The sequence below is a fragment of the Fragaria vesca genome, linkage group LG3 (assembly GCF_000184155.1).
Source record: "Fragaria vesca subsp. vesca linkage group LG3, FraVesHawaii_1.0, whole genome shotgun sequence".
NCBI lineage: Eukaryota > Viridiplantae > Streptophyta > Magnoliopsida > Rosales > Rosaceae > Fragaria > Fragaria vesca.
Window position 1 is genome coordinate 27522156 of NC_020493.1, and position 12763 is coordinate 27534918.

At 38.1% G+C, this 12763-nt stretch overlaps 3 protein-coding genes across 3 annotated transcripts in view; all 3 read left to right on the forward strand.

Annotated features, from left to right (window-relative positions):
• The first annotated feature begins 2295 nt into the window (after window positions 1–2295).
• Window positions 2296–3654, forward strand: LOC101297526 (serine/threonine-protein kinase OXI1-like). The gene has a single exon (XM_004296287.1). It carries the CDS (start codon window positions 2296–2298, stop codon window positions 3517–3519), a length of 1224 nt encoding a protein of 407 aa, XP_004296335.1. The 3' UTR covers window positions 3520–3654.
• A 5120-nt stretch (window positions 3655–8774) lies between these two features.
• Window positions 8775–10398, forward strand: LOC101297821 (pre-mRNA-splicing factor CWC22 homolog). The gene is made up of 3 exons (XM_004296288.1): window positions 8775–9014; window positions 9652–9957; window positions 10057–10398. Exons 1-3 carry the CDS (start codon window positions 8775–8777, stop codon window positions 10396–10398), a joined length of 888 nt encoding a protein of 295 aa, XP_004296336.1.
• A 2222-nt stretch (window positions 10399–12620) lies between these two features.
• The window catches only part of LOC101301567 (pre-mRNA-splicing factor CWC22 homolog), a 4849-nt gene continuing 4706 nt past the window's right edge, over window positions 12621–12763 (forward strand). Inside the window, exon 1 of the mRNA XM_004295158.1 lies at window positions 12621–12742. The gene's annotated coding sequence lies outside the window, so the exon portion shown is untranslated. The remainder of the gene's footprint in view (window positions 12743–12763) is intronic.

A 12763-nucleotide genomic window follows, 5' to 3' on the forward strand; every position in this document is an offset into this window, starting at 1 on the left:
CTAGTAGAGAACATCATTAATTACCCTCGATAAAAATTGAACTATACGTACAAAAATAAACAAACAAAGGGCTATAGCTTCATTTCGTCTAGGGGCAATATATAGTTCCATGAAGGGCTTGCCTTAATTCTAGGGGCCAAAACCATAACGCGACATGTCTCTGATTTTACCAATTTTTCTTTGAAAAAAAATCATTTAAGTCTCGTTTGGTTTATGGAAAGTAAGCTCAATTGTTCATTTCTTGTGTTTGGGAAACGAAGGAAAATAAAACGGTTTCCTAATTGAAGGAGAAATTTGTTCCTTCCAATATCTAAAGAAACCATTTTCTTCCCTTATTTTTTATATTAATTATCAACTTTCCTGATGGCTTTCTTATATTACTAAACATCGATATCACAATGAGAAGTTCTTGAAAATTTTAATTTTCTTTCTCAATTCATTCTTATGTAAAAAACGAATGAACTGCTTTCATTTTCGCGAACCAAACAAAGCCTAAGTGTCGGCTAACTAGAGGTCAAATATCTTATATATGTTAATGCAACACAAATGAACACTTTAATAATGTAAGAAACAAAAGATCAATATTATAAGAGAAAACTAATATTCTAGATTGAGATGTGTTTAACTAATTAAATCCCAGTTAATTAATATAATTAAGAACAGCGAATCTATATTTATAGAAAAAAAAAATAGAGAATTTGATAGGTAGTGAGCGAGGACATTCCAACACGAAAGTGAAGAAAAAAACCCTAGAGAGAAGGGAATAGAGAGGTGCACGTTGGCCCTTAGATCATGGGAATGGGATGCCCCCATGTGGAGAGCGTACGTTCAAACAATTTTGTTTTGTCACTGGGTTTGGCTCTATGCATCATTTTAATTTGTTTATGTCTTCTTACACGTGTGCCCTACCTTTCTTCGATCACAAATGCTATTCCATTCACTTTAACCAACTCATTACAATACTGGAGATCATGATCGACCTCCATTTTTGGTAGTATGAAACTAAGCGGTGAAGCATTATGGATTTCTAATGGCAAAGCACCAAAAACACTTTAGGTTATACATGATTATGTAGTAGGATTAGTAGCTACATATTTATATATCTACCACACTGCAAGCTATATACATTTTAATATGTATCCAGGAAGAGAGAGTAGGTTGGAAACTTGGAATTAAAGTTATAGTAACTTGTTTATTCGAAGTTGAAACTCTACCATCTTGATTCTTGAATCAACCGAAAAAGATTTGTAGTTCTAAGAGCTAGCTAGCTAGGATTCGTTTTGTGGCATCTGGTTTTGGGTTCTTAGATTCATTTCTTAATTGAAAGAGAAAAGAATCAAGGAAGATGAAGAGCAGAGACAAATTAGTTTTCAATTTTGATTTTGTATATATTTCCCATTTATATTCTTTCATACCCGGCCCTTCTTTGTTCCAATGACAAAGTCACAAACCTAAGTGGGAGAACTTGTTGCTTTCAGTAAAGATAGACAAATAAAAATAGTGAAGATAGATTAAGAATAAGTTTCTTAGCTAAAGTAAATAGGATTTTATATAATTAAAGTAAGTAGTTAAGCTCGGTACTTCATTTAGTTTCTCGATTATAAAAACGAATATACATCAAATTTGGTTTAGTTTTAATCAACACAAAATCTCACACCCTAATTTTAATTAGTCACACATACTAGAAGCATGCATCAAATACTAACTAAAACGAGAGTAAAATGTTCTACTTCTACGTATATGATTATATGCTAAGCCCTTAATTAACTAATTGATCATTTCATTGTACATCACATAGTACGTTTTATCTCAATACAACAACAAAATAACCGAATACAATACTAGTACTTAAAAATTGATCTCGTAAATTAAAGTAACAAAATCTCACACCAAATATCTCACATTACACTTGTTTAATAACGTATAATTCGTATAATTTTAAGACGGTCGTATGCAGAGAATTCTTCAAAATGTAGTTATCCTTGTCCCACATGGAAACCCCTCCTGTTTTCAATCCTTGGATTAGTCTCAGTCTCTCAGTTACCCAACATTCCACCTAAAAAAGGAAAATAAAATTAGTGAAAAAGAGGGAAATGAAAAACGTACCCGCACCGGCGCACCCATCAAAACCAATCACTACCCAAAAATATACGCAAAAAAAAAACACAAAATCAAACAAAAAAATCACCCCAACAAAGACATACGTACAATCTCTCGTCCTATATAAGCCAAAAACCAACGCCCTCTACTCAAATCCATCTCTCTCTTCTTCCTTCTCTTTCTCTCTCTAGACCGATGGAGGAGCTTCCATTACAACCGTCGCATTTCTCACCGGAGCTCGACCTCGACACCCTCAAGGCCATCCGAGTCCTCGGCAAAGGAGCCATGGGGACCGTCTTCTTAGTCCACGACCCGAAATCCGACCCGAATGCTATCTGCCCTTTCGCTCTCAAAGTCGTCGACAAGTCTTTGCTCCACACCAAGCTCGACGCCGAGCGCCGCGCCCGGTGGGAGGTCCAGGTCCTGACCCAGCTCTCCGACCCGAACCCGCACCCGTTTCTCCCTTCTCTTCTCGGCTCATTCGACTGCGACGAGTATTTGGGCTGGGCCGTTCCTTACTGCCCCGGCGGCGACCTCAACGTCCTCCGCCACCGTCAAAACGACGGCGTTTTCTCCCCGACGGTGCTCCGGTTTTATCTGGCGGAGATCGTCTGCGCGTTGGAGCACCTCCATAGCATGGGGATCGCTTACCGCGATTTGAAGCCGGAAAACGTGCTCATCCAACAGTCTGGTCACGTGACCCTCACGGACTTCGACCTTTCCAGAAGGCTGAAACACCAGGCCGTTAAAACAGTAGTGATCGATGCACCAGAGGTTAAGCGCAAACGGAACCTGACGCGCTGGATTACCATCATCAACGAGAACAAAACGAAAGCCGGGCAGCTGAAGAAGGCTAAGTCGGCTAGGGTCAGCCCGGTCAGCCGCCGCAAGCCGAGCTTCTCTGACAACGGCGAGCGGGCCAACTCGTTCGTCGGGACCGAGGAGTACGTCGCCCCGGAGGTCGTCCGCGGCGAGGGTCACGAGTTCGCCGTGGACTGGTGGGCCCTCGGGATTTTAACCTACGAGTGCATGTACGGGACGACGCCGTTTAAGGGGAGGTGCCGGAAGGAGACGTTCCGGAACGTGCTGACGAAAGCGCCGGAGTTCGTGGGGAGACGGACGGCGCTGATGGACCTGATCGAACGGCTGCTGCACAAGGACCCCAGCAGGCGGTTGGGGTACGTGAGGGGCGCGTGCGAGATAAAAGAGCATGAGTTTTTTCGCGGGGTGAGCTGGGACCTACTGACGGAGGTTTCACGGGCTCCGTTTATTCCGCCGCGGGAGGAGGACGGAGACGTGACGGAGAGGAGGAGGGCCTCCGAGAGATGTGGAGCGAGCGTTAGAGACTATTTTCAAAAGTTAAGGGCTCCTCCGCCGTCAACGCCGCCGTCGCCGGATTGTCAATTTGCCGAGTTTTGACACACTTGTGGGAGGTTTCGCACGTGTAAGACCCTTGTTGTATAATAGAATAACCTTAGGATGTGGTAGTATAGACTGTAGGTAGTTGTAGACCCTTGTGTTGTATAGCAATTTATACGGTGTATAAAATTCCCCGGTTGCTTTGTCTTTGCTCCGGCCACCGCGGTGAGTGTTTTCCGGCTGAGAAAGTTAAGTATTTCTTTAACGTAAGGTCAAAGAGTTCACCGGGAATTTGTTTGAAAAAAACCCTTTTGTGCAAGGTTCGTTTAACTTGTTCAAGACTGCTTTGGTTGCAATGGTAAAAAGCTACTTTCTTCGTGGAAAAGATTTTTGGTAGGGTTTAAGAAATGATGAACATCATTTTAGTTAACCATAGATAATTATAGCAACTATGTTATTGTTCCGTGAAGGGTGGTAATATTGCAAATCAAGCTATTGATCAACATAATTAGGAATTGTGGTTTAGATTTCTATTACACGTGAACAAGTTCAGCGGATTTCTTTGTTTCTTCAAAAGGTAAATTAGATTTGATTGCTTATGTACGTTCATGAACATGTCAATTTTATTCACTAGGGAATGATTTCATTGATCAACTACCAAATGAAATTCACTCTATTAGCCATTATGGACTAACATTTTATGTCGAATGAGAAAAATTTCGAACACAACATGTCAAGATGAAACACAAGTAGCGTCTTTATCAACACGACTCAACACTTCTTAAGTAAAATTTAGTCGTAACATAAATATATCATTTCATATATCGATCAAACTTTATTCATTGCTATCTTTTCTTAACACGGAACATGTCATTATTTGAAAATGATTTCATGCAAATACCTGATTAATAATACATAAGCCCTAACATCATGTACGTATACAATCTACCTTATTTTCTATTATATTCATTAGCTTCCATATTGGTTTTACTTGTTCAAGTAGACTTAGACTTGTAGTTGTAGCAAAGATAAAGATTACTTTGGATGAAAAATGCCATCATTAGGGGACAAAATGATCTTAAATTACGCTCTATAATAGTAGATTATCGTCTCTAGTTCCAACTTTACCAAACAATTCGTATGACTTTCATCTCTGGCACCCAATAGAAAGATGTATTAGCAATGATCACAACTTTCCCACCACAAAAATGAGAATTACAACATCTTTAACCTGTAAAGGAAAATCGTATATATAAAGGCCTTTTGATTTGTTTATAGTACCACAAAACCTGTGTGGTTTCTATATAGGCATAATAATCAGAGCCAATGAAGCTACAAAAGCATCATATATATGGACCTAAATGTAAAGTCGTAAAATTCTAAAGGGTACAATTGAATAGAATTTTGATAATGAGGGAATAACCTGGAAAACCCCAAAAGCACGTGGTTTTATAATTTTGGCATAATATAGGGACCACCCGTGTGCAAAAGATAAAAAAAAGTTAACCAGCTTTGGTGACTGTGGAACTTGGCTTTTACGGTCAAGTGGATAAATTTCAAGGTTTTATAATGGCGGTCCCAAAATTTTACATAGCAAACAGTGGTAGTGGTAATTTTTTTTTTGGTCAATAGTGGTAGTGGTAATTGGAAAGGGATTTTCTGTACACATAGTGGGTGATATTATGCTTTCGGGGTTTGGATCCGTTGGTCTTCTACAAGCTTTTTAGTATTCTGATTCTATTATGGGGAGATTGTAATGTTAATCAATGAGTGTTGATGATGTCGAAAGTGAACTTACATTTTTCCTTAAGTTAGATCACATCAAAGAACAACTCATGACATAAGCCGGATACGAATATTTAGAACAAAGTCGGAGCAATGAAGCATGACAAAATTGAAAATTGATAGCAATCTAGCTAAGAAGATAATCGATGAAACTGCACTGTATATGAGTCATATGACACTGTATACTAAGGAAAATATATCATGATTGATTCCTATAAACATGCATGGATGGCAAATTCAATAATCTCCGTTTACAAGACATATGAATGCGATGTTGTACAGGGTAGATTAAGATCACATCATAGAACAACTCATGTAATAGGCCGGCTACGAATATCCAAGACAAATTGTCGGAGCAATAAATCGAGCAACATAAAAGTAAAAATTCATACCAAATTAAGGGATAGTTTGGTATTGCTGTGACTTAAAAAAAAACTGCTGTTACTGTACTGTGAAAATAATTAGTTGTAAATTAAAACAGTTTTGTCTTTGGTAAATATTAGTTTTAAAAATGCTGCCAAAGATAAAATTAATTAATTTATAGTGTTTTTAGTGACAGTTGCTTTTAAAAGTAACAATTTAGGTTGCTTCTAAAAGCTGTTGCCAGTGAACTATAATTTAAAAAAAAAAAAACTAGTTTTTCTTTCATTTACTAAACACTATAAAATCTAAAAGTTCAGATATAAATTGATTTTTTAAAAAAAGAAAAAAACAAAGCTGTACCAAACTAAGCCTAACTAAGAGGATATACAATCAATGAAACGTAATCGATATATATGAAGGAAAATATATAGATTCATTAGTTTGTTAAGCCGATTGATGAAATGAAAATTAGTAATGAGATATATATATATATATATATATATATATTATCATTCTAGACCACTGCTAGTACATAATAAATCAAATTTGCAGGTGACTACGTACGTATTTATACTAGATGAGATATTGTCATTAGCAAAAGTATGAAAACGTATATAATGTACTCATGTCATGATTGATTTCTATATTGATGCAAAGAAAGGTAAATTCAAGCATATCCATTTGTAGGAAACCTAGCAAGATCGTATCAAAGAACAACTCATCGAATATATGTTTGATATTATGCTACAAAAGATCCAAAACAAAGTGGGATCGATCGAGCAACGGAGCAGAAAAAAAAAAAAATGAAACTTCATATCAAACGAACCAAGACGACAATCAATATGGAATCACACTAGACATGGCAACAGCAGTACTGACTGCACTGTTGTAGTTTTTAGTTCTAAAATTCACAGATGCGCATGCATACGACAAAATTCTGGGAATTGGATACGATAACACGAATGAACATAATATTCCAAATGTCGGAAAATACAGAGCTACATGTTAATATTGGACCTATTCTTTTCCTATAAATCTATGACTACCAGACTCACATGCATCATCCACTGAAAACCAAATGCAATCTTTGTCATCATCTACCGATTCTCCTTGGCCAACCCTAGCTTAGCCCTAGGGTCTGATCGGCTCATTGCGAATGGTCCAGTAGCTTCTGCACTAACTTATACGCATGCATGAACAACAGTAGGGCTAGCACTATGGCCAAATCTGGTGTGTATCTATTCTCGAGCATATCATCTTCCCCGTGATCCAATTTTAGTAACTTTTCTAGTGATCGAAAGTGGTACTGTAACAGAACAGTGCCCCTTTGAGGTCTCCTTTGTAGTAGTCTATTTTGTGAAAGGAATACCCTAGAGGATACAAACAATTAAGCTCATGAACAGAGAAGAAAGAACCCTATGGAGAATGGAGCAGTTCCATTTCTTCTGGCCATGGGTTAATAGGCATGCATCGAACGCTCTTTGTGCAATCATTCTATTCTCCTCCCACTTTTGACATTCAACATATACAGCATTTTGTAGGGAAGGAATGTAGCTTTTGGAATAGATGAAAGATTAATATGGACATTAACAATATTATGTGACTTATAGTTTAAGTAACCGATTAAACCTAATATAAACCTAATATAAGTATTATGAGTTTTTGTATAAAAAATGCAATATTATTAGCAATATGTAGATAATATTGAATCTATAATGTATTCTAATATGATCACATATCTTAGTAAATCTTTTGAAGTTCAACTAGGGATTGGACTAGTTGAGCTTAGGCCTCATCATTTGGCCCTTCGGCCCTAGCCCGTCCTACCCTATAGGGCTTCGGTCCTACCTGGCCATCCATTAGGACGGGCCGGCCCTAACCCTTTTCAAATAGGGTAAGGTACGTAAGGGTCAAACAAATGAAACTCGGCTATACCAACGACCCTACCATATTGACAAAGCCAGCCTTGGACTAAAGCCAAACAAGCTTGTGCTTTGCCCCCCTAAAAAAAAAAGTCCAAACATATACATATATATATTGAAGGAAAAAAAAAAAACTAGGGGTATACTAAATGTCCAAAGACTCTAAACACATGTAGCTCCTTTAACTCTTCTTTGATCGAGTGCCGCGCGAACAGGTCTTTCTCATATTGAGGTCTCCTTGCAGCAGCCTGCAGCCCTTGACTTCTCACAGACAAAAGTCACGAAATTATTTTCAGATAAGTCTGTCCTCCTCCTCCAATGAGTTCAATCCCATGGTTTTTGCAATTTCATAGTTGAGAATTTAAGATTGAGAATGAGAAGGGTTTTGATTTCAATTCAGAAAACTGATTGTGAGATAGATGACTCTAGTTATGGTGTGATTAAGGCTTCAACTTTTGAAGCAACAACGAAACTGACTCTGGTAACAATTGAAATACTTAAGTCAATAAGATCACACGAATAAACACAAATGATCTAGCCTGCATAGAAATTGAAACGTACCAGCGTTGTTAACTGAAATTGTCTTCTCTGTTCTACCGTTCACTCTCATAAAATGCTCCCTTGAATGAGATAGGTGTTGTATGCGTCTTATGACGAGAATATGGATTTATGCTTATGTAATCCTTACCCATCAAAGAATCCTAGTTGTACTCTAAAAGATTACATAGTTTACATATTGAATAAGAAATCCATAATATATTCTGATATTATCTACATTACTAATATATTCCTTGTACAGCTCTCTCACGAAGACTAAGAGCCAAACTTTTTGTTCGACAAATTGAAAAGGGCCCATTTTAGCGTCCGATTAAGTGTGACTGTTGATAAACCAGCCCAAACTATCAAGTCCCAAAGACCCAAACCGCCTAGCCCTGTCACCGGCCGAAACCGCCCAGCGACCGCTTTTTATAAAAACGAAGTTGGAGCTTTTCTCAATCGCCGCGCCTTTCTGAGTTTCTTCTTCCCCAAAGCTCGCAGATTTCTTCCAATATCCAGGTACGCCTCTCTCTCTCTCTCGCTCTCTGTATATATCGCTATATGTATGTAGGTAGATTTTTGTGGTTTTATATATGGTTTTAGTGTTCAAATTTTTGAACTCTCCGGCCGCTACACTTGGCTATAGGGTTTCTGATGATGTTGATTAAGTAATCGCTCGTGGTTTTATATAGGTATCGTAACGATAAGATGCTTCAAAACGAACCTCAAGCACTGTCAACTTTGCTAGAAGGAAATGTGGATACTAATTTGTCAAATTTGGGACAGAATGGTGGAGTTTACATTCCGCCCAATGAGATTCCTCTTCAAGAGGAGACAAATCTGGTGAATCTTCGAAGGACAATATATCTGACAATCATGTCCGCCAGTGTAGATTATAAGGAAGCAGGTGATAAGCTCCTTCAGATTATGCTTGAGCCAGGTCAAGAGGTGAGTAATTCTGTTCATGCGTGGTGTTAGTGTGTTACTTCTATGTTGTCGCATTGCACTTATAAGTAGGAAAATTGTTGCATTTTGTGCTACTCTGACTTCAATGTTAGTGAAAGACTGCTTTTAAGTTGTTGATTACAATCCACAAGCAGATGGTTCTGCAGGACTCATACTGTATCGCGGCATTAATCCTCCAAGTATTGACTTGGAAGATCTTTAGTCTAGAAGCATAAAGTAATTTCTGTTCAGTGGGGAGGTTTTTGCCTTCTATGACAACAAAAAGGTCTATACCACATCTATTTGTTTGTCTAGCTGAGAGTCCAACACCAAAATATCTTGCTGCCGTAGTCTTAACAGGATAGCTTTTTGAAACTGTCTGATCACAGAGAGAATTATATTTGTAAATTGTTTGAGCAATTACAAGGAAAAGTGTTCATGCACAGGTACATCATCTTTGATTTTGGTTTGTTGGATTTGTTTTTGGTTATAGTTATTTAGTTGCTCCTACTCTATGATTTGTATTTTGATGTTAGTTGATAACTTGATTAGCAAATTCATACATATGTTTCTCTTAGCTTCTATAATGGTTCAACCAACATTTAGTTGAAAAACTAATTTTTCGACATGGCATTTGCAGATGGAGTTATGCGTCATGCTTTTGAAATGTTGTAGTCAGGAGAGGTCTTACCTCCGCTATTATGGTCTCTTGGGACAGCGGCTCTGCATGATCAACAGAATCCACCAGGAAAATTTCGAGAAATGTTTTGTTGAACAGTATTCCATGATTCACCAGCTTGAGACGAATGAGCTACATAATGTAGCTAAGTTTTTTGCGCATTTACTCGGAACAGATGCCCTTCCGTGGCATTGCTTGGCCAATATACGGTTAACTGAAGAGGACACCACTGCATCTTCTCGAATTTTCATCAAGATCCTTTTCCAGGTAACAAAAAAGAAACTGATTCTTACTGCGTTTCTGTTTGATTTCCTTGGCCATTGATTTGCTTTTTAGTTAATAGTATATAATATGTTATTATTTTAGGAATTGGCCGAACATCTTGGTATTCGTCTGCTTAATGAGCGGCTAGAAGATCCGGCAACGCAAGACTTTTACGACTCTATTTTACCAAGGGACACTCCCAAGAACACCCGTTTTGCTATTAACTTTTTCACATCCATTGGGCTTGGTGGCATCACTGGGAACTTGTGTGAGTATTTGAAGCACATATCACGCATTATCATGCAACAACAAAAAGCAGCGTCTGGTTCAGACTCAGAATCAGAGTTGGATAGTTCTGAGACAGAACCAGTATCAGAATCATCAAGTTCTGAAAGTGAAAGTGATCACGATGAAAGACGCGAGAAGAAACGTAGGAGAAATTAGTTTCTCTACTGTTGTAGTCGTAAAAGATATTGGAAGAAATTTTATGTGTTGGTCAGCCTGTTTGACAAAATTTCTATGTGTAAATGATGAGTATGGAAGTGTAGCTAAAATGCAAATCAATCTGTTTGGAATTAAAGATAATGTAGTAACTAATAAACAAAAATCACATGTAGAATCTGGTTTATTTACACAGCTGCTTAGTAGCAAAAAACTCCCTTCTTGCCTAGCAATCAAAGGATCAAAGTAGTTGATCAACCAATTATGAAGGGTTGAACATGTATTGGATCATTAACTCAGAAATGTGATGTTTATTCACTTGGGTTTGGGGGTGGTCAGTGGTGTTTAACCAGTACATTGACTCTTGATAATCAGCATAGCAGTTGCAGTTTTGTAAGCTAGCCTAGCATGTACATTAGGGTACATGTAGCAGTTTTCTAGAAAAATATAGCGGTTTCTGTTGGGAATTTTGGTCTTTCACAGATCAAAGTGATTGTAGAATTAGTTGCACACCATGTTGTGGACGAATAGTAAGAAACTGAGAAGACGAGTGGACATAGCCTGGGGAAAGGGTAAATGAGTAGCGTTGTAGAATCATTGACACGACAGGAGGATATTGCCTTAGAGAGTTAGAGTCTCATTGATGATCATGCTCATCAACATATGCATCAAATTGCATTTCTGATTACTATTGAAAACAACAGGTGAAATTTCTGACTTGATGCATTGCAAGATCAAATAGGTACCAGCGAGGGTTGTACAATTGGTCCATGTAGAATCTTGTTTATGCATTAGCTTGGTAGTGATACCGAAAATGTCTCGAGTAAACAGTGTTCCAATAACATCATAATCGAACTGGCTTGCACTGATATTGTCCTAACTTAACCATCTTTAAGGTGTTAAGTTTTAATCACAAAAGACATCAATACAATTGAGTATGATCCACCAACTTATAAGATATATTTTATTTGCCACTTTTCTGATGTAGAATCTATTCCTCTCCAACACGTCCAACATTCTGGGATGCCTTGAAGTTCATTAGCATTTCTTCAGACTCAATCAAGAAGATTCAGCCAAAGCGAATACAATCCTCAGTAGTTGAGGCAATGCAAGAAGTTCAGAAAAAGTTGTAGGCATGCTGGTTGCACAAACACAAACGTCTATGTTGACATGGTGTACAAGCACAACATATCATATTGTTTTTAATTTTATTTGAAGAAATTATGGAGTTTGCATCTACTGAGTTTTAGTACGGTTGCAATGAGTACCAAGCTGAATTTACATGAGAATCCGAACTAAATGTCTTGTGTATAACGAATAAAGGAACTGATAGCTTAGCAATTCCAAAAGATTGCTTAATGAATAACAAAATATTGCATCTACTGTAATTACATGCCATCAAAGGGGTTTTTTTTTTTTTTTTTGGAAAGGGAACATGCCATCAAAGTTAAGACTTGTTTCTATCATCTATTCATCTTCATTCAGGTTTCACCAGCTGCTGGCTTATACCATACCGACATGGTGGGCAATAAGTACGGCTGCCGAATCCATGTCCTCCTCCGTGTCCGAATCTATATCCTCTTCCTCAATGTCCGAATCCATGTCCTCTTCCCTATCTGAATGACCAAGATCATTTATGTCCATATAGACTTTAACCCACAAATTCAACACCTTAGCATTAGCACTAGCCCTTGCATCCCTTAGTATTATTTCCACAATGGAACGATGATATCTCAACAGAACACACAAGCTAGAAAGCGCGTCTGCAACAATATTCCTCGACACTATTGGTTCCTCTGTAACTAAGTCACTCAGTTTAAGATAGAGCAAGGAGGCACAACCCCAACAGTCACAATCATTCACAATGCTGATATTCATCAAGAAGTACTGATCATACGACGACTCTGGTCTCTCTCGTACAATCTGAGGATACCGAAACGATTGCACACACAATTTTCCCATCATGATTAAGAAATTAATCAACAAGGAAAGATAAGGCTGTGTTCTTAGAGCGCTCTTGACCAATATATAGACAAAAGACTAACGTATTTCCTACTCTGGGCAGGGATGCAATTTTCCCAAGTATGACTAGGAGTCACAATTATACATCTATTTGCAAGTTTTTTTTGGGCTCGTGCTCGGCCCAATAAAGCTTTAGGTAGGTGGGCTTGTTTCTTTCAGCTCGGCCCAAGTAACATATAATTCAGTTACCACAAAAAACCAGAGAAAGCGAAAGATAATAGAAAACCAAAGTTGGGGCTTTTTCTCAATCGCAGCGTCGTCTTCTTCATCACAAAGCTCGCAGCTTTTCTTCACTCTCTTAAATTTCAACCGCCTTCTTATCCAGGTACGCCTCTCTCTCTCTCTC